The sequence below is a fragment of the Mesoplodon mirus genome, assembly GCF_964341445.2.
Source record: "Mesoplodon mirus genome assembly, chromosome: 9".
NCBI classification, from domain to species: domain Eukaryota; kingdom Metazoa; phylum Chordata; class Mammalia; order Artiodactyla; family Ziphiidae; genus Mesoplodon; species Mesoplodon mirus.
The window spans coordinates 74,157,584-74,181,369 of record NC_138985.1 but is presented as its reverse complement, the minus strand read 5'-3'; the positions used below and the strand labels follow the sequence as shown (position 1 = coordinate 74,181,369).

At 39.8% G+C, this 23,786-nt stretch overlaps 1 protein-coding gene across 7 annotated transcripts in view; it reads left to right on the top strand.

The window, feature by feature from the left end:
• The window catches only part of MATCAP2 (microtubule associated tyrosine carboxypeptidase 2), a gene marked incomplete at its 5' end in the record, with an annotated part of 96,346 nt that extends 73,194 nt beyond the window's left edge, over positions 1 to 23,152 (top strand). For 6 of the 7 annotated variants that reach the window (XM_082633055.1, XM_082633051.1, XM_082633049.1 and 3 more), the window contains 3 exons: positions 14,624 to 14,721; positions 17,047 to 17,570; positions 19,911 to 23,152. In XM_082633055.1, the coding sequence (XP_082489181.1) occupies positions 14,624 to 14,721; positions 17,047 to 17,208 (260 nt within the window). In that variant the 3' untranslated portion in view covers positions 17,209 to 17,570; positions 19,911 to 23,152. The other variant, XM_082633050.1, reaches the window with a different exon arrangement.
• Positions 23,153 to 23,786: the final 634 nt, after the last annotated feature.

Genomic DNA, 23,786 nt, shown 5'->3' with positions numbered 1-23,786 from the left:
TGTCGTCAATTCTTTTCATTCTGTTTTCTTTATTCTGCTCCTCAGCAGTTACTTCTACCATTCTATGTTCCAGCTCACTTACTCGCTCTTCTGCCTCAGTTATTCTACTATTGATTCCTTCCCATGTATTTTTCATTTCAGTTATTGTGTTGTTCATCACTGGTTCTTTGCTCTGTAGTTCCTCTAGTTCTTTGTTAAACATTTCTTCTATTTTCTCAGTCTGTGCCTCCATTCTGTTCCCGAGATTTTGGATAATCTTTACAATCATTATTCTGAATTCTTTTTCAGGTAGGTTGCCTATTTCCTTTTCATTTCCTTTTCATTTATTTGGTCTTGTAGGATCGTTGTCTTTTCTTTTGATTTTTTTTTACATATTTATTGGAGTATAATTGCTTTAAAATGGTGTGTTAGTTTCTGCTTTATATCAAAGTGAATCAGTTATACATATACATATGTTCCCATATCTCTTCCCTCTTGCGTCTCCCTCCCTCCCACCCTCCCTATCCTACCCCTCTAGGTGGTGACAAAGCACCTAGCTGATCTCCCTGTGCTGTGGCTGCTTCCCACTAGCTATCTATTTTACGTTTAGTAGTGTATATATGTCCATGCCACTCTCTCACTTTGTCAGAGCTTATCCTTCCCCCTCCGCATATCCTCAAGTCCATTCTCTAGTAGATCTGTGTCTATTCCTGTCTTACCCCTAGGTTCTTCATGACATTTTTTTTTCTTAAATTCCATATATATGTGTTAGCATACGGTATTTGTCTTTCTCTTTCTGACTTACTTCACTCTGTATGACAGACTCTAGGTCCATCCACCTCATTACAAATAGCTCAATTTCGTTTCTTTTTATGGCTGAGTAATATTCCATTGTATATATGTGCCACATCTTCTTTATCCATTCATCCGATGATGGACACTTAGGTTGTTTCCATCTCTGGGCTATTGTAAATAGAGCTGCAATGAACATTTTGGTACATGACGCTTTTTGAATTATGGTTTTCTCAGGGTATATGCCCAGTAGTGGGATTGCTGGGTCATATGGTAGTTCTATTTGTAGTTTTTTGAGGAACCTCCATACTGTTCTCCATAGCGGCTGTACCAATTCACATTCAACCATCAGTGCAAGAGTGTTCCCTTTTCTCCACACCCTCTCCAGCATTTATTGTTTCTAGACTTTTTGATGATGGCCATTCTGACTGGTGTGATATGATATCTCATTGTAGTTTTGATTTGCATTTCTCTAATGATTAATGATGTTGAGCATTCTTTCATGTGTTTGTTGGCAGTCTGTATATCTTCTTTGGAGAAATGTCTATTTAGGTCTTCTGCCCATTTTTGGATTGGGTTGTTTGTTTTTTTTGTTATTGAGCTGCATGAGCTGCTTATAAATTTTGGAGATTAATCCTTTGTCAGTTGCTTCATTTGCAAATATTTTCTCCCATTCTGAGGATTGTCTTTTGGTCTTGTTTATGGTTTCCTTTGCTGTGCAAAAGCTTTGAAGTTTCATTAGGTCCCATTTGTTTATTTTTATTTCCATTACTCTAGGAGATGGATCAAAAAAGATCTTGCTGTGATTTATGTGACAGAGTGTTCTTCCTGTGTTTTCCTATAAGAGTTTATAGTGTCCGGTCTTACATCTAGGTCTCTAATCCATTATGAGTATTTTTCTGTATGGTGTTAGGGAGTGTTCTAATTGCATTCTTTTACATGTAGCTGTCCAGTTTTCCCAGCACCACTTATTGAAGAGGCTGTCTTTTCCCCATTGTATATCCTTGCTTCCTTTGACGTAGATTAGTTGGCCATAGGTCCGTGGGTTATCTCTGGGCTTTCAGTCTTGTTCCATTGATGTATGTTTCTGTTTTTGTGCCAGTACCCTATTGTCTTGCTTACTGTAGCTTTGTAGTATAGTCTGAAGTCAGGGAGTCTGATTCTTCCTGCTCCATTTTCTTCCCTCAAGACTGCTTTGGCTATTCGGGGTCTTTTGTGTCTCCACACAAATTTTAAGATTTTTTGTTCTAGTTCCGTAAAAAATGCCATTGGTAATTTGATAGGGATTGCATTGAATCTGTAGATTGCTTTGGGTAGTATAGTCATTTTCACAATGTTGATTCTTCCAATCCAAGAACATGGTATATCTCTCCATCTGTTGGTATCATCTTTAATTTTTTTCATCAGTGTCTTATAGTTTTCTGCATACAGGTCTTTTGTCTCCCTAGGTAGGTTTATTCCTAGGTATTTTATTCTTTTTGCTGCAGTGGTAAATGGGAGTGTTTCCTAAATTTCTCTTTCAGATTTTGCATCATTAGTGTATAGGTATACAAGAGATTTCTGTGCATTAATTTTGTATCCTGCAACTTTACCAAATTCATTGATTAGCTCTAGTAGTTTTCTGGTGGCATCTTTAGGATTCTCTATGTAGAGTATCATGTCATCTGCAAACAGTGACAGTTTTACTTCTTCTTTTCCAATTTGTATTCATTTCTTTTTCTTCTCTGATTGCCATGGCTAGGACTTCCAACACTGTGTTGAATAATAGTGGTGAGAGTAGACATCCTTGTCTTGTTCCTGATCTTAGAGTAAATGCTTTCAGTTTTTCACCATTGAGAATGATGTTGGCTGTGGGTTGGTCATATATGGCCTTTATTATGTTGAGGTAGGTTCCCTCTCTGGCTACTTTCTTCAGAGTTTTTATCATAAATGGGTGTTGAAATTTATCAAAAGCTTTTTCTGCATCTGTTGAGATGATCATATGGTTTTTCTCCTTCAGTTTGTTAATATGGTGTATCACATTTATTGATTTGTGTATACTGAAGAATCCTTGCATCCCTGGGATAAATCCCACTTGATCATGGTGTATGATCCTTTTAATGTGTTGTTGGATTCTGTTTGGTAGTATTTTGTTGAGGATTTTTGAATCTATATTCATCAGTGATATTGGTCTGTAATTTTCTTTTTTTGTAGTATCTTTGTCTGGTTTTGGTATCCGGGTGATGGTGGCCTCATAGAATGTGTTTGGGAGTGTTCCTTCCTCTGCAAGAGTTTGAGAAGGATGGGTGTTAGCTCTTCTCTAAATGTTTGATAGAATTCACCTGTGAAGCCATCTGGTCCTGGACTTTTGTTTGTTGGAATATTTTTTATCACAGTTTCAATTTCATTACTTTTGATTGGTCTGTTCATATTTTCTACTTCTTCCTGGTTCAGTCTTGGAAGGTTATACCTTTCTAAAAATTTGTCCATTTCTTCCAGGTTATCCATTTTTTTGGCATACAGTTGCTTGTAGTAGTCTCTTAGGATGCTTTGTATTTCTGTGGTGTCTGTTGTAACTTCTCCTTTTTCATTTCTAATTTTATTGATTTGAGTCCTCTCCCTCTTTTTCTTGATGAGCCTGGCTAATGGTTTATCAATTAGTCTGACTTTGGTTTATTTTCTCAAATAACCAGCTTTTAGTTTTATTGATCTTTGCTATTGTTTTCTTTGTTTCTATTTCATTTATTTCTGCTCTGATCATTATGATTTCTTTCCTTCTGCTAACTTCTGGTTTTGTTTGTTCTTCCTTCTGTAGTTCCTTTAGGCGTAAGGTTAGATTGTTTATTTGAGATTTTTCTTGTTTCTTGTGGTAGGCTTGTATAGTTATAAACTTCCCTCTTAGAACTGCTTTTGCTGCATCCCATAGGTTTTGGATCGTCGTGTTTTCATTGTCATTTGTCTCTAGGTATTTTTTGATTTCCTCTTTGATTTCTTCAGTGATCTCTTGGTTATTTAGTAACGTATTGTTTAGCCTCCAGGTTTTTGTGTTTTTTATGTTTTTTTCCCTGTAATTCATTTCTAATCTCATAGTGTTGTGGTTAGAAAAGATACTTTATATGATTTCAGTTTTCTTAAATTTACTGAGGCTTGATTTGTGACCCAAGATGTGATCTATCCTGGACAATGTTCTGTGCGCACTTGAGAAGAAAGTGTAATCTGCTGTTTTTGGATGGAATGTCCTATAAATGTCAATTAACTCTATCTGGTCTATTGTGTCATTTAGAGCTTCTGTTTCCTTATTTATTTGCATTTTATATGCTCTGTCCATTGATGTAAATGAGGTGTTAAAGTCCCCCACTATTATTGTGTTACTGTCAATTTCCTCTTTTTTGCTGTTAGCAGTTGCCTTATGTATTGAGGTGCTCCTATGTTGGGTGCATATATATTTATAATCGTTATATCTTCTTCCTCCCTTGATCATTATGTAGTGTTCTTCCTTGTCTCTTGTAACATTCTTTATTTTAAAGTCTATTTTATCTTTAAGCGAGATAAGTGATATCAGTATTGCTACTCCAGCTTTCTTTTGATTTCCATTTGCAGGGAATATCTTTTTCCATCCCCTCACTTTCAGGCTGTATGTGTCCCTAGGTCTGTAGTGAGTCTCTTGTAGACAGTATATATATGGTTCTTGTTTTTGTATCCATCCAGCAAGCCTGTGTCTTTTGGTTGGAGCATTTAATCCATTCACGTTTAAAGTACTTATCTATATGTATGTTCTTATGACCATTTTCTTAATTGTTTTGGGTTTGTTTTTCTAGGTCGTTTTCTTCTCTTGTGTTTCCCACATAGAGAAATTCCTTTAGCATTTGTTGTAGAACTGGTTTGGTGGTGCTGAATTCTCTTAGCTTTTGCTTGTCTGTAAAGCTTTTGATTTCTCCATCAAATCTGAATGAGATGATGGACACTTAGGTTGTTTCCATCTCTGGGCTATTGTGAATGGAGCTGCAATGAACATTCTGGTACATGTCTCTTTTTGAATTATGGTTTTCTCAGGGTATATGCCTAGTAGTGGGATTGCTGGGTCATATGGTGGTTCTATTTTTAGTTTTTTAAGGAACCTCCATACTGTTCTCCATAGTGGCTGTACCAATTCACATTCCCACCAGCAGTGCAAGAGTGTTTCCTTTTCTCCACACCCTCTCCAGCATTTATTGTTTGTAGATTTCTTGATGATGGCCATTCTGACTGGTGTGAGATGATATCTCATTGTAGTTTTGATTTGCATTTCTCTAATGATTAATGATGTTGAGCATTCTTTCATGTGTTTGTTGGCAGTCTGTATATCTTCCTTGGAGAAATGCCTATTTAAGTCTTCTGCCCATTTTTGGATTGGGTTGTTTGCTTTTTTGCTATTGAGCTGCATGAGCTGTTTATAAATTTTGGAGATTAATCCTTTGTCAGTTGCTTCATTTGCAAATATTTTCTCCCATTCTGAGGTTTGTCTTTTGGTCTTGTTTGTGGTGGCACATATATACAATGGAATATTACTCAGCCATAAAAAGAAACGAAACTGAGCTATTTGTAATGAGGTGGATAGACCTAGAGTCTGTCATACAGAGTGAAGTAAGTCAGAAAGAGAAAGACAAATACCGTATGCTAACACATATATATGGAACTAAAAAAAAAAATGTCATGAAGAACCTAGCGGTAAAACGGGAATAAAGACACAAACCTACTTGAGAATGGACTTGAGGATATGGGGAGAGGGAAGGGTAAGCTGTGACAAAGCGAAAGAGAGGCATGGACATATATACACTACCAAACGTAAGGTAGATAGATAGTGGGAAGCAGCCGCAGAGCACAGGGAGATCAGCTCGGTGCTTTGTGACTTCCTGGAGGGGTGGGATGGGGAGGGTGGGAGGGAGGGAGATGCATGAGGGAAGGGATGTGGGAACAGATGTATATGTATGACTGATTCACTTTGTTATAAAGCAGAAACTAATAAAAAAAAAATCTGAATGAGATCCTTGCCGGGTAGGATAATCTTGGTTGTAGTTTCTTCCCTTTCATCACTTTAAGTATATCATGCCACTTCCTTCTAGCTTGTAGAGTTTCTGCTGAGAAATGAGCTGTTAATCTTATGGGAGTTCCCTTGTATGTTATTTGTTATTTTTCCTTTGCTGCTTTCAATAATTTTTGTTTGTCTTTAAATTTTTCCTATTTGATTACTATGTGTCTTGGTGTGTTTCTCCTTAGGTTTCTCCTGTATGGGACTCTCTGCGCTTCCTGGACTTCGGTGGCTGTTTCCTTTCCCATGTTAGGGAAGTTTTTGACTATAATCTCTTCAAATATTTTCTCTGGTCCTTTCTCTCTCTCCTTTCCTTCTGGGACCCCTATAATATGAATGTTGTTGCAGTTAATGTAGTCCCAGAGGTCTCTTAGTCTGTCTTCATTTCTTTTCATTCTTTTTTCTTTATTCTCTTCCGCAGCAGTGAATTCCACCGTTCTGTCTTCCAGGTCACTTATCTGGTTTTCCGCCTCAGTTATTCTGCTGTTGATTCTTGCTAGTGTAGTCTTCATTTCAGTTATTGTATTGTTCATCTCTGTTTGTTTGTTCTTTAATTCTTTTAGGTCTTTGTTAAACACTTCTTGCATCTTCTTCATCTTTACCTCCATTCTTTTTCCGAGGTCTTGGATCATCTTCACTTTCATTCTGGAAGGTTCTTTTTCTGGAAGTTTGCCTATCTCCACTTCATTTAGTAGGTTTTCTGGGGTTTTATCTTGTTCCTGCATCTGATACATAGCTCTCTGCCTTTTCATCTTCTCTGGCTTTCTGTGAATGTGGTTTTTGTTCCACAGGCTGCAGGATTGTAGTTCTTCTTGCTTCTGCTGTCTGCCCTCTCGGTCTTGTAGGTTTTTACCTTGGTCCTTCGTCTGTAACATATTTTTTTGTTGCCTCATTTTTTTGATGGGTGGGGCTGTATTCCTGTCTTACTGGTTGTTTGGCCTGACATGTCCAGCACTGGAGGTTGAAGGCAGTTGGGTAGAGCTGTGTCTTGGTGCCGAGATGAGGACCTCTGCAAGACCTCACTCCAATTATTATTCCCTGGGGTCTGAGGTTCTCTGTTAGTACAGCAGTTTGGACTCAGCACTCCCACCACAGGAGCTCAGGCCTGACCCCCAGCCTGGGATCCAGTATATCCCACAAGCTGCTCAGTGTGGCACAAGAAAAGAAAGGGAAAGAAGCGGAGCAGTAGAATAACAGAATAAAAAGTAAAATACAGTTAGAAAAATAAAAAGTATATCAGGAAAAATTAAAATATAAGTGAAACAACTGCAAGAAGGTAAAACAGCACCACAATAAAAAAAAAAAGAAAAAGAAAGCTGGGGGGACAAGCCAGAAGTTGCAGAACAATAACAAGGTATAAAGAATAAAATAAAATTAGAAAATTTTAAAATGTATTAGAAAAATATCTATATAAATGAAAGAAAAACAAGGTAAAGCAGAACCACAACCTAAAAAAAAAGAAAGGCTAGAAAAGACCTTGGCTGTGGAGGGCAGTGTGGGGTGGTGGAGCTTAGGCAGGGGTGGGGTTTAGGCTCAGGACCTGCTCAGCCGCGAAAGGCAGCACGGCTGGAGGGGCGCCTTGGAGTGTGGGTTCAGAGGTAAGGTCATGGTTGGGGCCGTGGAGGCAGGGTTTAGGCCCAGCGTAGTAGGAGGGTGTCTTGGAGGGCAGAGGATGAGGCCTGGGGACCTCACTTGGGCCTCCCCGGGACCCTAGTGGGCAGGGGAAATGCTGACCCTGTTCCCTTCTGATAATCCACTCTCTAAGTGCCTCCCCCGTCCCTTTTGATCCCCTAACCATGGGTTGGCCCCTCTGGGCATGGGAACCCCTTGCCTCCCCCAGCCACCCCACAGGGGCACTGGTCTGTCTCGCCTCCACTTATCCTCCCCCCTTACTCCTTCCCATGTCCTACCCAGTTGCTCAGGGGTTCGTCCCATCCCCGTAGGTGTCCATGGTCCCCCACCAGTGCCTGGTAGGTGCCCTAGTTGTGCAGAGATGCAAACTCCACATCCTCTTAGTCTGCCATCTTGACTTCACCCCATAGTCTTTACTTTAAAGTCTATTTAGTCTCATATGAGTATTATTATTCCAGCTTTCCTTTGATTTCCATTTGCATGGAATACCTTTTTCCATTCTCTCACTTTCAGTCTGTGTGTGTCTCTAGATCTGAAATGAGTCTTCTGTAGGAACGTATATATGGTTCTTATTTTTGTATCCACTCAGCCACCCTATCTTTTGGTTGGAGCATTTAGTCCATTTACATTTAAGATAATTATTGATACGTATGTTCTTACTGCTGTTTTGTTAATTGTTTGGGGTTTGTTTTTATAGGTCTTTTTCCCCCCTTCTTTTGTTCTTGTCTCCTGTGATTTGATGACTATCTTTAGTGTTGTTTGGATTCTTTTTTCTTTTTCTGTGTGTATATCTATTACAGGTGTTTGTTTTGAGGTTACCGTGAGCTTTTTATATAGCAGTCCGTGTGTGTGTGTGTGTGTGTCTGATTTAAGTTGCTGACCTCTTAATTTCAAATGCATTTTAAAAATCTTACATTTGTACTCTCCTTCCTTCATGATTGCTGTTTTTCATATCATATTTTACATCCAATTGTTTTGTGTATCTCTTAACTGCTCATTGTGGTTACAGATTATTTTACTACTTTTGTCTTTTAACCACCCTACTAGCTATGTGTGTGGATGATTTCCTACATTTTCTGTATGTTTGCTTTTGTTGATGATCATTTTGATTTTATAATTTTTTGTTTTTAGTTGTGGCCTTTTTCATCAGGAGAAGTTCCTTTAACATTGGTTGTAAACTTGGTTTGATGGTGCTGGACTCGTAGCTTTTGCTTGTCTGTAAAGCTTTTGATCTCTCCATCAAATCTGAATGAGAGCCTTCCTGGGTAGATTATTCTTGGTGGTAGGTTATTCCCTTTCATCACTTTAAATATATCTTTCTACTCCATTCTGGCCTTCAGAGTTTCCGCTGAAAAATCGCAAATAACTTAATGGGAATTCTGTTGTATGCTATTTGTTGATTTTCCCTTCCTGCTTTTAATATTTTCTTTATATTTAATGTTTGTCATTTTAATTACAGTGTGCCTTGGTTTCTCTTTGGGTTAATCCTTTATGGGACTCTGTACTTTCTAGACTTGAGTGTCTGTTCCTTTCCCAGGTTAGGGAAGTTTTCACCTGTTATGTTTTCAGCCTCTCTCTTTCTCTCTCTCTCTCCTTCACCCTCTCTCTCTCTCTCTTTCACCTCTCTCCTTCTTTCAGCCTCTCTCTCTCTTTCAGCCTCTCTCACACTCTCTTTTAGCCTCTCTCTCTCTCTTTCAGCCTCTTTCAGCCTCTCTCTCAGCCTCTCTTTCAGCCTCTCTCTATCCCTCTCTCTCTCTCTCTCAGCCTCTCTCTTTCAGCCTCTCTCTCTGTCTCTCTCTTTCAGCCTCTCTCTCTTTCAGGGTCGCTCTCTCTGTCTCTCTTTCTCTTTCACCCTCTCAGCCTCTCTCTCTCTCTTTTTCCGCCTCGCTCTTTCTCTCTTTCAGGCTCACTCTCTTTCAGCCTCTCTCTCTCTCTCAGCCTCTTTGTCTCTCTCTTTCAGCCTCTCTTTCAGCCTCTCTCTCTCTTTCAGTCTCTCTCCCTCTCTCTCTCTCTCTTTCAGGTTCTCTCTCTCTCTCTCTCTGACTCTATTTCTCTCTGCCTCTCTCTCTCAGCCTCTCTTTCAGCCTCTCTCTCTCAGCCTCTCTCTGACTCTGACACACTCCATCTCTCTCTCTTTCAGCCTCTCTCTCTCTCAGCCTCTCTCTTTCAGCCTCTCTCTTTCTTTCAGCCTCTCTTCTTTCTATTTCAGCCTCTCTCTCTCTGTTTCAGCCTCTCTGTCTCTCAGCCTCTCTGTCTCCCAGCCTCTCTCCCTCTCTTTCTCTCTCTTTCAGCCTCTCTCTCTCTTTCAGCCTCTCTTTCTCTCTCTTTCAGGCTCTCTCAGCCTCTCTCTCTCTCTCTTTCAGCATCTCTCTCTTTCAGCCTATCAGCCTCTCTCTCTTTCTCTCTCTCTCTCTTTTAGCCTCTGTCTCTCTTTCAGCCTCTCTCAGTCTCTGTCTCTGTCTCTTTCAGCCTCTCTCTCTCCCTCTCTCTTTCAGCCTCTCTCTCTCCCTCTCCCTCTCTCTCTTTCAGCCTGTCTCTCCCTCTCCCTCTCTCTCTTTCAGCCTCTCTTTCTCTTTCTCTTTCAGCCTCTCTCTCTTTCAGCCTCTCTCCTTCAGCCTCTTTCTCTCTCTCCTTCAGCCTCTCTCTCTCTCTTTCAGCCTTTCTCTTTCTCTCTCTCTTTCAGCCTCTCTCGCTCTCTTTCAGCCTCTCTTTCAGCTGCTCTCTCTTTCAGCCTTTCTCTTTCTCTCTCTTTCAGCCTCTCTCTTGCACCCTCTTTCAGCTGCTCTCTCTCTCTTTCAGCCTCTCTTTCAGCTGCTCTCTCTCTTTCAGCCTCTCTCAGCCTCTCTCTTTCAGCCTTTCTTTCAGCCTCTCTTCTTTCTATTTCAGCCTCTCCCTCTCTCTCAGCCTTTCTCTCTCTCTCAGCCTCTCTCTCTCTTTCAGCCTCTCTCTTTCAGCTTCTCTCTTCTCTCTCTCTCCTCCTCTCTCTCTTTCAACCTCTTGCAGCCTCTCTCTCTCTCTCTTGCAGCCTCTCTCTGTTTCCGCCTCTCTTTGTCAGCCTCTCTCTTTCAGTCTTTCAGCTTCTCTCTCTCTCTCTCTCTCAGCCTCTCTCGCTCTTTCAGCCTCTCTCTTGCACCCTCTCTCTCTCTTTCACCCTCTTTCTCTTTCAGGCTCTCTCTCTCTCTCTCTTTCAGCCTCTCTCTTTCAGCCTCTCTCTCTCTATATATATATCTCTCTCATTCAGCCCCTCTCTCTCTCTTTCAGTCTCTCTCTCTCTCTGTCTTTCAGCCTCTCTCTGTTTCAGCCTCTCTCTCTCTCAGCCTCTCTCTCTCTCCTTCAGCCTCTCTCTGTTTCAGCCTCTCTTTCACCCTCTTTCTCTTTCAGCCTCTCTCTCTTTCAGCCTCTCTTTCAGCCTCTCTCTCTCTTGCAGCCTCTGTTTCCGCCTCTGTCAGCCTCTCAGTCTCTCTCTCTCACCCTCTTTCAGCCTCTCTTTCTCTCTCTGCCTCTCTCTCTTTCACACTCTTTCAGCCTCTCAGCCTCTCTCTCTCTCTCTCTCACTCACACACTTTCAGCCTCTCTCTTTCAGCCCCCCTCTCTCTCTCTCTTGCAGCCTTTCTCTCTCTTTCCGCCTCTCTCTCTGTCAGCCTCTCTTTCAGTCTCTTTCAGCTTCTCTCTCTCATTCTTTCAGCCTCTCTCTTTCACCCTTTCAGCCTCTCTCTTTCAGCCTCTCTCTCATTCAGCTGCTCTTTCAGCCTCTCTCTCAGCCTCTCTCTCTCTTGCAGCCTCTCACTCTCTCAGCCTCTCTCCTTCAGCCTCTTTCAGCCTTTCTCTTTCTCTCTCTCTTTCACCCTCTCTCTCTCTCTCTGCCTCTCTGTCTCTCTGTTTCAGCCTCTATCAGCCTCTCTCTCTCTTTCAGCCTCTCTCTCTCTCTTGCAGCCTCTCACTCTCTCAGCCTCTCTCTCCTTCAGCCTCTCTCTCTTTCAGCCTTTCTCTTTCTTTCACCCTCTCTTTCAGCCTCTCTCTCTCTCTCTCTGCCTCTGTTTCAGCCTCTCTCTCTCTCAGCCTCTCTCTCTCAGCCTCTCTCTCCCCTTCAGCCTCTCTTTCAGCCTCTCTCTCTCTTTTCGCCTCTCTCTCTCACCCTGTCTTTCAGCGTCTCTCAGCCTCTGTCAGCCTCCCTCTCTCTCTCTTTCAGTCTCTCTCTTTCAGCCCCTCTCTCTCTCTCTCGTCCCTGTGGGACCCCTACAGTGTGAATATTAGTGTGCTTGATATTGTCCTACAGGGCTCCTAATATCTTTTCATTCTTTTTTCTTTTCAGTAGCAGTGCTTTCCACTAATCTGTCTTCACCTCACTGATCTGTTGCTGTGTATCATTTAGTCTAATGTTGATTCCTTCTAGTGTATTTTTCATTTCAGTTATATTCTACATCTCTGTTTGGTAGTTCTTTATTTACTAACTCTTTGTTAAAAACTTATGACTTTTTGCTCTGTACGTCCATTCTTTTAACAGGTTCTTTCATCATCTTTACAGTCATTAGTCTGAACTCTTTCTCAGGTAGATTGCCTATCTCCACCTCACTTAGTTGTTCTTCTGGGGTATTATCTTGTTTCCTCGTCTGGAACATGTTTCTTTGTGGCTTCATTTTGTCTAAGTTGCTATTTCTATTTTTATGTATGTGGTAGGCTAGTTATGTTTCTGTACCTTGAAGAAGTAGTCTACTGTAGATGTCTTATGCATCCCACTGCGCACTCCCCTCTCGTCACCCATGCTATATGCTCTATAGTTTCCCCCTAAGAGGGCTGCATTGGTCCTTCTGTTTTGGTAGTCTGGTAGGTTTGTTGGCCCCTAGCCCAGTTGGTTGCCAGGCACCTGCCTTGTGCAGATGCTTCTGGTTAGTGGGACCTGGTCACAAGGTAGCAGATTACAAAACCCCAGGGTCCCCAGGCCTAGTGCTGGCTCACTGGTGTACAGAATCAGGGTCCATAAGACTCCAGGGCTGTTGCCCTACCACTGGTGGGTGAAGCCAGGTTCCGGGGTTAGTGTCGGACTAGTGGCAGGCAGAGCTGGGTCCCAGAGTCTGACAACAGGGCCCAGGAATTTCAGAGCTGTTGTCACATTGCTGAGCAGGAGGTGGAGAGATCCTGACACAGTTGGGTATGGGGTCCGAGGTGTCCCAAAGCTTGTGTTGGCTGGTAGACAGAGCTAGGGCTTGGGTGAATCCTGGGGCTGGTGTCTGCCCGCTGGTGGGCAGCATCAGGATACAGGAGATCCTGGGGCTTTGTCAGGCCCACTGGTGGATAAAGCTGGGTCATGGAGATAGTGCAGGCCCATTGGCTAGCTGAGCCATGTCCTGGGGCCTCTGGCTTCCAGGCCTACATTCTCAGAACTGGTTTTGGACCATTGGTGGGTTGGCTGGTTCCTGACACAGCTGGCTATGGGGCCTGGGGTGTCCCAAAGGTTGTGTTGGCCCACTGTTAAGTGCGGTCTGATCCTGGGGTAATTTCTAAGGGGCCCAAGTTGTCTCAGAGCTTTTATTGTCCCCCTGGTGGTTGGGGCTGAGGACCAGCATGTCCTGGGACTGGTGCCAACTGCTGGTGGCTGGGCCGGGTCCTGGCATAGCATGCCGTGGTTGTTCTGGGGCTGGTGTCTGTCTGGGGTTATATTTCCACCCAGCTAATTGCTTGATCTGAGGTGATCCAGTACTTGTGCCTGTAGGCTGGTGAGTGGGGGCAGGGCTGGGTCCCACGCCTAGTAAGCTAGAGGGAGGATTCCAAAATGGTGCTTTGCAGTGCCAGTTTCAGTGTGGTAGAATTAACTCCCCAAAATGGTTGCCACCAGTGCCTGTGTCCCCAGGTGAGCTCCATTTGCCTCCTGCCTCTCTGGGAGACTCTTCAAGATCACCAGTAGGTCTGACCCAGGCTCTGTTCAAATTACTGCTGCTTCCCTGTGTCCCAGAGCATGTGAAATTTTGTGTGCACCCTTTAAGAGTGGGGTCTTTCTTTTCCACAGCCCTCTGGGTCTCCCGAAAGTAAGTTCCTCTGACCTTCAAAACCAAACATTCTGGGGTCTCGTCTTCCCAGCACAGGACCCCTGGGCTTGGGAGCTTGATGTGGGTCTCTTACCTCTTGCTCCTTCTGGAGAACCTCTATACTTATAATTATCTTCCCATTTGTAGGTCTCTCACCTCAGGATATGGGTCCTGACTATACTGCAGTTTCTCCCCTCCTACCCATCTAGTTGTGGTTCCTTCTTTATATCTTGAGTTATAGAAATCTTTTCTGATAGGTTCCAGTCTTTCTCACTTGTAGTTGCTCTGTAAATAGTTGTAATTTTGGTATGCCCATGAGAGGAGGTGAGTTCAGGGTCCTCTTAGTCCACCATCTTGGGAACTCTTCAACAATAATTTCTTATTGTATGACTCTCCATTTGGTAGAATTCTAGTCCATTTAATTCTAGAGCAAAATTTTTAAAAATTTACATAATTTATGTCATGATGGGAGAAAGGTTTTCTTTGTAAGCAGAATACCATTTTTTATCTAAGCACAGATCTCATGAACTATTCCTAATTTTCATGTCTAGTTCATATTTTTTCATATGCTTTAAAATCCAGTTCTATTTCTTGTTTTTATAGGGAGAAATAGTATCAAAATCACCTATAGTTAACTTTAATGGGGTAAAGGGTATTATTTCTTATAAAAAACCCAGGAATTTCTGAAATCCCATGTCTCCACATTGGCCCCTTTTGAAACCTAACTACTCTACAACTATCCTCTCCCAGCCCTCCCCACCCAAATGCCTTCAGTTAATCATGGAAGTTAAGTTTATGATCAAATGGTAGAGGTGAGGATGGGATAATTTTAAGAGTCATATATATTTTTTAACATCTTTATTGGAATATAATTGCTTTACAATGTTGTATTAGTTTCTGCTCTAGTGTTTCTTTAGGGAAAAATGCTGTTTTAATTATGGGGAGTGGGGAGCCAGGGAGAAGGAATTCTTAAAGGGAAGCTACTAGGCTGTAGTTATTGTGGTACTTCTCAAGACCTTACATTTTATGTTATGATTATAGTTAAATTTCTAATTTGCCCTATTTATTTTTTAAGTGAATGGGCTGGTATTTAGTTACTTAATAATTTTTTTTAAACATCAGAAAGTAAACACTTTTCTGGTTCCCCCAGGGTGTTTCAGTAAAGACCAGGTATACTTGGATGGTATCCTGCAAATCCTCCGATATAGAGAGACTATTGACTTTCATCTACTGACGGCCCTGGGGAAGGTGAGTGAAACCAATGGCACAGAGTCTGCAAACGTACCAGGTCAACCCTTCCTTCAGCTCATTTCATGATTAAATAAGACTCAAGTTGAAACTGTTTTTATTTTATTGTTGGAGTAGTTTTCCTTTATGTGATAACAGGAGGGAAGAAATGAGGTTCTGTCACAGAACCAAATTACAATATTTCTTTGTGGACAATAAGAGATAAAGAAGGGAATAGGAAATTGGGGAATATATTATTAGTTTTTATATGCATACTTTCCTGAAGTATTTTAAAGTAAGCTGCAGGTATAACTCTACTCCCCTTCATACTTCAGTAATTATCTCCCAAGAATGAGGATATTCTGACATGACCATATGTTTTCTAAAGAAATTTATCATTGATTCTATATAATATCTAAAAAAAGTCTTTTATACTCCCCAGATTATCTCCAAAATGTCCTTTTTGTAGCTCTTTTTCATGACCCAGGATCCAGTCAAGATTTATGCCTTGCATTCACTTATCATCTTTAATCTCTTAATTTATAACAGTCCCCCTCACCCTAGTCTTTTCTTATGACATTTTTAAGAATCCAAGAAAATTTCCTTGAGAATTCCTAGAATCTGGACTATCAGATTGTTTCCTTGTAATTAGCTTTAGGTTAAACATTTTTGCCAAGAATACTAAAGTGAGTCATGCATTTTTCAGTGCATCACATTAGAGAGAGATTTTGTCCCATTATTGGTGATACTGTGTATAATCACCTGGGGTAGTTACTGCCCGATCTCTCCATTATAAAGGTACCTTTCCTCCATTAATAAGTAATTTGTGGGATGATACCTTCAAATGTACTATTGTCTAACAGCCTTTCCAGAAGTGATTTTAACATCAATTGATGATTTTTGCCCAAATCAGTTACTACACTGGTGGTAGCAAAATAGAGATCTTTGAATTCTGTTACATTTCCCTCCACTTTTTTATTCAGCGCTTCCAATGGCTACTCCTGTGTTTTTTAAAACATGTCTACATGCTTTCAAGTAAAGTAAAACATTCTGGGCTCACCTTACACTTTTCCTGCCCAAATCTAAGATTAGATGTTTCTCCAAGGAAGTCTTGATTCTTTTTAGTGGGAAATGGTATTTAGAAAACAAGACTTGAGGACGAGGTGTGCACATCACTACTCGACTGCTGATGCTTCTAGACCTTTTCAATGAGTATATCATACATCTGTTTTAAATCATAAGGGCATTCTAATTCAAATCAGACATCACAAGGTCTTTTTACATCTCCCTTCCCATTCCATATGTGTATCTCTTTTCTTAAAATGAGAACCTTATTTCCCAACATCAGTATATTTACTCATTCCCTCCTTATAATAAAGTCAGAGTGATTTAAGATAAATTACAAAACCATGCCAATATCAACACCAAACCTATTTCCTATAACACTTAGTGATATAAATACTCAATTTTAACTGAAATATAAATAAAACTTAGTATGAACATGATTTACTTAAAGCCTTCCTACTGAACCAGGAAGAGTGTTGATCAGAAGATAATAGTACTTAAAGCCAGCTATGTTTTGGAATTTAAAAGTTGAAAGATAAGTTTAGGGGTGAAACTTTAAGTTCTATAAATTAATATAATATTTATGAAAGACTGGCTTCTTGAGTGAATGAAAGAGATATGAAATTTTAAAAAATACTTAAATTCTCTTATTTTGATATTTTTAACACAAAACGTTATTTTATTTCTCAAATCAAATAGAAAAAGGAATTTAATGTATAATTGTGCTGATTTTCCTAACTTAATAATACAGTATTTACATTCCAATTATTTTCTTATTTATTTACTTATTTATTTACTTTGGCTGCACTGGGTCTTAGTTGCAGCACGCAGGATCTTCATTGTGGCATGCGGGCTTCTTAGTTGCAGCATGCAGGATCTAGTTCCCCAACCAGGGATCGAACCTGGGCCTCCTGCATTGGGAGCATGGAGTCTTACCCACTGGACTGCCAGAGAAGTCCCAATTCTTATATTTAGATTTAGGCAGGAGATTTGTTTAGGTTCAGTCTTTAAGTTTAGTTGTTTAATTTCTAGACAAACGGTAGATCCACAATAGATTATTAAATCAAATACTGACTAGATTTTTAAAAATACAGTCATGGTATGAAGGGGTAGATAAATACATTCTTATTTAACACAGTAAATTTCGTTATTTTCCAGGTATTAGGGAGTAATTTCAAAAACAGTCTACATAAAGTTTCACTTAAGACCAAAGGAAGAAATTGCTCTTCAAAATGTAACTGGTCGTCACACTTAAAAAGTAACCAATCTTCCTTTTTTCAGGTCTCTTATGAAGATGTGGATCGCTTAAAAGGATTGGCAGTTACTGAAAACATGAGGGTCCCTCACTTTCTGCAGGACCATGGCCGATATATGGAACACTTAGAGAAGATCATGGAAGTGAATGAACTGACTGACAGGGAACTGAAAGATCTTATATATTAATTAGCATTCTCGGAAACATAGCTAAGCTATACCTCCATGTATATTACCAATTAGGTGCAGTTAGCACCAGCAGATTTATAAAAGGAGAATGACTGTTTACATGAGTTTTCTGAAGAATGGTCTGCAGTACTCAGCTGAATATTTAGGTTAAGAACAAACTTTAAACTGTTTCCCTAAAATGTTTCTGTAGGCTACAGTGGAAAGTTCCTCCTGTTTTCATCTGAATCTCAACAGAGTCAGATGAAAATACTGCTGATGGGCGTTTTTGAGGAATCTTGGTCAAATTGAGTGATAAACTTCTGCCTGAGCACCAAGACCAGCTCTTACTAGAGATGGAATTCCTGTGCTGTTCAAACTTCAAGGTAATATTTTATTTAATAAATAATGGTAATTACTGTCCTTTGAAAAATTAGTCTGTGTTATGCTCCCAAAAGCTAGAAAATAAGAAATTTAAGATTTCTTATTTTCTTATATGTTAAGTAATGTTAAAGGGAGGGGAAAAGCAATTTGAAAAGTTTTCATAGTTATTTATTTTATACATTATTGTTTCACCTTATCAACTTATAGGAACTAAAGTAGAGGATTACTGTATTTTGTCCAGTTATCCCTTAACTAAACTTGGTTTTCATCTGCTGAAACATACTGGACACCTTCAAATTTTTAACCAAGTTTTGGGGTCTTTCCTTCCCAAGTCTCAGAGGTTTTTCTACATAAATCAAAATAGTTGGGAAAGAGAGAAGCTACTTACCTGTTTTATTAAATGGAGCAATGAGCAGGGGATAAATCATGTAGGAGCTGGATGTTGACTGGGTAGCATCTACAGTAAGCTTGACTATATACTCTGAGAAACAGAATTTCTGGGCCTTGCCATTTGATAAACTGGCTTTGTGATATTGGCTCAGTATTTTATCAAAATCTTTGACTTCATCAAGCCAATAATGACATACTTTGAATTTCAAGAATGTGAGTTCTGTTTTACTACATTTCTCCTGCTAAAAGCTTATACCTAGCTTTATAATTTATCAATTTCAGTATATACTTGGATAGGTATAATAGGTATACTTGGGATCAAGTAGTTTTTCAAACTTACTTTAATCAGAAAGAATACTGCTGTAAACACCCCATTCAAAATTGCTACTGTAATTTCTACCCAAAGTCTATCTGAGAGTTTATCTTTACCTCAATTCAGACTTAAATATGGTGCTAACACTGGTAGATGTATACTGCAAAGCCTGGTTCACATTCACATTTTAGAAACTCTTTTGCAGACAAGGTTATGGGATTTTTCTCTTTCACGTATCTGGAAGGGCGCCTCAAAGAATGATATACTTCAACAAACCTCCAACAAACATGATATACTCTAACTGGCACCTGGTAGTTCTTGCAACGCCATGCATTTCACCTTTGGCAGTAGCATGCAAGGCCCTTTAGAGTACTGAAGGTGCCCATACCTGTGTCATGCTGGCTGGAGTGTGACCTGCACTGGGGGCACAGTGCGCCAACACTAACCAGATGCCAGAAGACCACTCTTGTCCTCTCAAGCATTATTTCTTTGTAGCAGAGTCATCCAGTTTCAGCTTTGTGTAGTTTTTTCTGACTTCATCTTATCAAAGGTAACTGTGAAAACAATGTCTTATTAGCTGGAATTGAAGTACAGACAGAAATGGCAATATTTATGTCCTGTGACTTAAGGTCAAATGATTCTAAATTCAGCATTTGTAGGCAATAACACTGCTAATCTTATGTTATGGTTTAAATATAAAGGAAAATCACAGCAGCCTTAATTTCCTATTGGTAGGACTGTTTGTAGTGGTTATAGTCCCTGAATTTTAAAATGGATAGATATTATATGATCTGAAAAAGGAAAAACTTTCTTGCCTTACTGCTTTGGTATAAAGACAAAAAACATGAGCACTATCCAGACAAAAAAAAAAGACCTTAAATCACATTAAGATATTTCAAAAGTTAGCAATGAACCAAAAGTAGTTTAAGATTAGCAGAAATACTTAAATAAAGAGCTCTAAGCTTTAAAAGTTGAGATTGAAGATTTAATGTTTATTCTCTTTCTTGAAATAGCATTAAGGTCAGTTTTCTCTAAAATGAAAGTTTTTATAAATAGAAAATTATAGCAGCAGTACTTAGCAGAATAGTTGAAGATCATATTCGTTTTAACTAGAATAGTCATTTACTATAGGCTATTGATCATTAGGATTTCATCAATTTTTTCCACTGAAATTCTAACATATAGTTGTATCAAATACAAATTCTAATAAACTGTTTGTTAGGTTTTCACACCAGACAGTTTCAAAGTAAAATAGTCTGCAAACATAAATCCATAGTCTTCATTTCTTTATATTTTCAATCTTTGAGCATTTTGTGTCTAGCTGTAATAGAAATAAATAGCACTGAGGTTCTCAAATGAACTATTTGGATATATATGCCTGCAAACTTCTGTTCTTTTAAAACCTAATTATATTTTTTATTGTGGTATTTCTGGGTTTTTTAATTGTAATTATTGAAAATACCATCAATCATGTTTGTCTTCTAGTATTCTTATTTATAGAGAAATATTATATTTGCCACACTCTACCTTTCCCCTAATTAGTTCAGCATATACTCCCATGGGGCATAGGGAAAAGGAGAGAGGGAAATTCTGTCTTAATTTACTACCCTGTTTGTTTATTGAATAAACTTTTATGCAGAACCAATTGAGGAGCAGAATCTGTGCTGAGTGTCAGAGGTCCTCTGGTGAAGACAAGAAATGTTCCACAGTCCAGTGAGGAAGAGTGGCACAGACCCAGGTTACAGCACTGCCGGTACCATACCCAAAAAGTGTTACCAAAAGAATGTAAACCGTAGTAGATGGGCCTGTTCATGTGTTTGAAGTACAGAGACAAAGATCACTTGCAAAGTAGTGAGTATTTACAGTATTTTATTACCACTCTTTGCAAGGCTTGTTTGGAACCTGAGTAACTTTAGCCTAGGGGAAGGAGTAGACCAAGAATACAGTTGCTTGGGTCATCACAGGCCCTGAGGAGATCCCTTGAGCCCTTCAGCAGATGCCCAAGGGAGTCAGCACTTTATTCTTAAGTGTCTTGGTCTTTGAATTCAAACCTTTATGGCACTTGTGAAAGGCTTTTCAGCTGGCTATGATTTCATTCATTTTTGTTCACTCTGATTCCAGTGGCTAAAGGAATTAATATCTTGAAACTGCCAGGATGAGAAATACCAGTGTTTGTTAGCTAGCTTTAAGAATATGTGGAATTTCAAGTATGCAGAGGGAAAAGCATATGAAGAGGAAGCAAGAGGGCAGCCATCTGCAAGCCAAGGAGAGAGGCCCAGAACAGATCCTTCCCTTATGGTTCTCAGGAAAAATCAAGCTTTCCAGCACCTTGATCTTGAACTTCTAGCCTTCAGAACTGAAAAGAATTGTACCTAAAGAAAGAGGACAAAGCAAAGAGCAGAAATCTGACCACTAAGAGGAGATTACTGAGCATTCATTTCTTCCCAGCTATCCAGTTATCCTAACAAAAGGTGACCAGCTTCAGAAGTGACATCAACATGGCTGAAAAAGCTTTCCCTCATTTGTGTCCTCCACCCCCAGGATTTGGTATCCATATACAGACAGAAATGACCTGGTGGGAGCTTAGGGATCCAACACCAAGCAACTTTGTAGGAATCACCAAGCAACCTGGTAGGAATCTTTCCTGCCCATGCACTGGCTTATGGGCATACAGACTTAGGTCCTGGCTTGGACCCTGCAGTGGCCTGCGAACCAGCTCCAGGCCCTCTCGGCTGCAGTGTGGAAACCCCTGGAAAGTACTACCTTAGACAGACAATCACCCACAGACAAGAGCACCTTTGTGAAAGTCTGGGTTTCCAGTGGAGAATTTTCAGCACATTTTTGGAGCAATAAATGAGTTTAGATGCTTTGAGGAGGAACAGTTTGATTTTATCCTCATTATTCTTCCCTCAGGGTGGCACAGTTCAGGGCCAAGAGAGACCTTCTCAGCCCGTGATTTCTCCTGGAGGGGAAAATGCAAGTGACTGAGTACCCAGCTTCTCCAACTATGTGGGAAGCCACCAGAGAGGCCCATTTCTCTCTTGCCTCATCCAGACTACTGAATCTTGAGCTGCGTGATGAGGGGGTGGGAAGGTGCTAGGAGAATAGTGGATAGGACTCTTGGAGGGCATTAAAGAGTCACAGAGCCTACTAACTCACAGTCCCATCAAGAAGCTAGCCCACATGGCACTGGGGACACCTAACCTGTGGGTCTCCCTGACCAGCCCATGGGAACCAGTAGTGCTCCATGTGCCTCACCCACACACACACCCTGTCGCTTCCTGTCACACTCCTGATAGCATCAAGAGCAAGCTTTGCTTTGGCAGACAGCTAGTGAACATGCAAAAAAAGCCAAACTGAATCTGCAGGCCCAAGGGAGACCACAAATGTGAGCTTTAGCCCCACACTTGGGAAAGCAGAAGGGAGACTGTCAGCACCTAACCTTTTGCATTGCAGACTCAAGAGAAGACATACAAGTTTAAGTATTCTGCCATAAGAGGTGAAGAAGTATGGGGCAGGCTTACCCGTAGCTGATCTGAGGAAGCCTCAGAATCTCCAGCAGGGATGACTGAAGTTACTTCTCTGCTGAAGCAGTTAGTAAAGACTAGAGGAAGCAACTGCTATTTCAGATACAAAGACAACAAAGCAAAACTTAAGAAAACATGACACTACCAAAGGATTATGATAATCTTCCAGTAATTGATCCCAAAGACATGGAGATCTGTGATTTACCTGATAAAGAATGAAAAATAACTGTTTAAGGAAGCTCAGTGAGGTACAAGAATAGACAATTTGATGAAATCAAGAAAATACTTGAATAAAATGAGCAGTTTAACAAAGAAAAATCATAAAGGACCAAACAGAAATTCTGAAGTAGAAAAATACAGTGAATGAAATGAAAAATATAGTAGCATCAGTATCAGAATGTGTCAATCAGAAGAAAGAATCTGTGAGGTAGAAGGTGGGAACTTTGAGATTATTCAGTCAGAGGAAAACAAAAAAGAATGAAAAAGAATAATGAAAGCCTATGTGATCTATGGGATACAATCAAAAGAAACAACTTGAAAATTATTAGAGTTTCAGAAGGAGAAGGGGGCAGACAACTTATTAAAGAAATAATGGCTGAGAACTTCCCAAATCTGAGGGAAAATTTTGGATATCCAAGTTCATAAGGTCACCAAACTCAAAGAGATCCTCTTCAAGACATGCTATAATAAAACTGTAAAAGACAAAGAGAATCTTAAAAGCAGCAAGAGAAAAGAAGCTTGTAACTTAAAAGGGACCCTCCATACTGTTATTAGCAGATTTCTCAGTGAAAACCTTACAGGCCAGGAGACAGTGGGGCGATATATTCAAAGTGCTGAGAGAAAACTGCCAACGAAGAATACTCTGGCAAAGTTTTCCATCAGAAATGAAGGAGAGAGATAAAGACTTGCCCACACAGACTAAAGCTGAGAGAGTTCATTACCACTAGATCTGCCTTCCAAGAAGTGCTTCCAAGCACAATCTCAAAAGGATGTTTTTGATAAGTTGATTCTAGAGCTCTATTAGAAAATACATGAAAATGTTAAAAGCATATATATCCTTAACCCAACAATTCCACAATAAGTACACACACACACTATCACACACTTATTCATCATATATACATTGCACACATATGCAAAAATATATGTACACATATATCTTTGTGCAAAGATATGTATCTTTGCACTGCAACATTGTGGTAAAAATAGAGTGGAAGCAACCTTAAAATTCATTAGCAAGGAACTAGTTAGATGACATATTTATATGTTAAAACTATATAGCCTATTTAAAAATAAGGTACGCCTGTACATATTGATTTAGATTCTACATCATTGTAGAACAATCTCAAACTCTATTGTTAAGTAAAAAGCATGTTTCAGAATGGTGTTTGAAGTCAGTTTCTATTTGATTTTTTTAAAAAGGGGTGGGGGGACGGTATGTGTATGTACCTGTACACTTGTATAGTCACAGAACATCTCTGGTAGGCTACACGAGATACAGGTAAGAGTGGTGACATTGAAGGACTAGGAGTCAGGAGTAAGAAAGAAACTCACTTTTACTCCATACTATTTTTATTTGACTTTACTATATGCACATATGGTCTTTAAATTTTTCTTGCATTTTTGAGTTCATGTTTATTCAGTGTGTTAGCAGAATTCTATATTTAATCACTGCATTTTGAAATTTTTAAAATTTCATAGTAATAAATGAAATAAAATGATACAAATTCTCCTTCCCACCTGTGGCTCCCATCCCTGTTCTCTCCCACCAGAGATAAGTTTTATAAGAAACTGAAAATAGTAGTCATTAGTTTGTGCATACACAGGCAAACACAAATATATGTATATATATCTCCTCCTCATCATCATTTTTTACAATGATAGATTACTATTGTATAAATAATTCTGCATGCACTGCTATTTCCAGTTAGTTACATACCTTAGAACCAAAATCACAAGCCAAGAAAACAAACTGGACATTTTTAAAA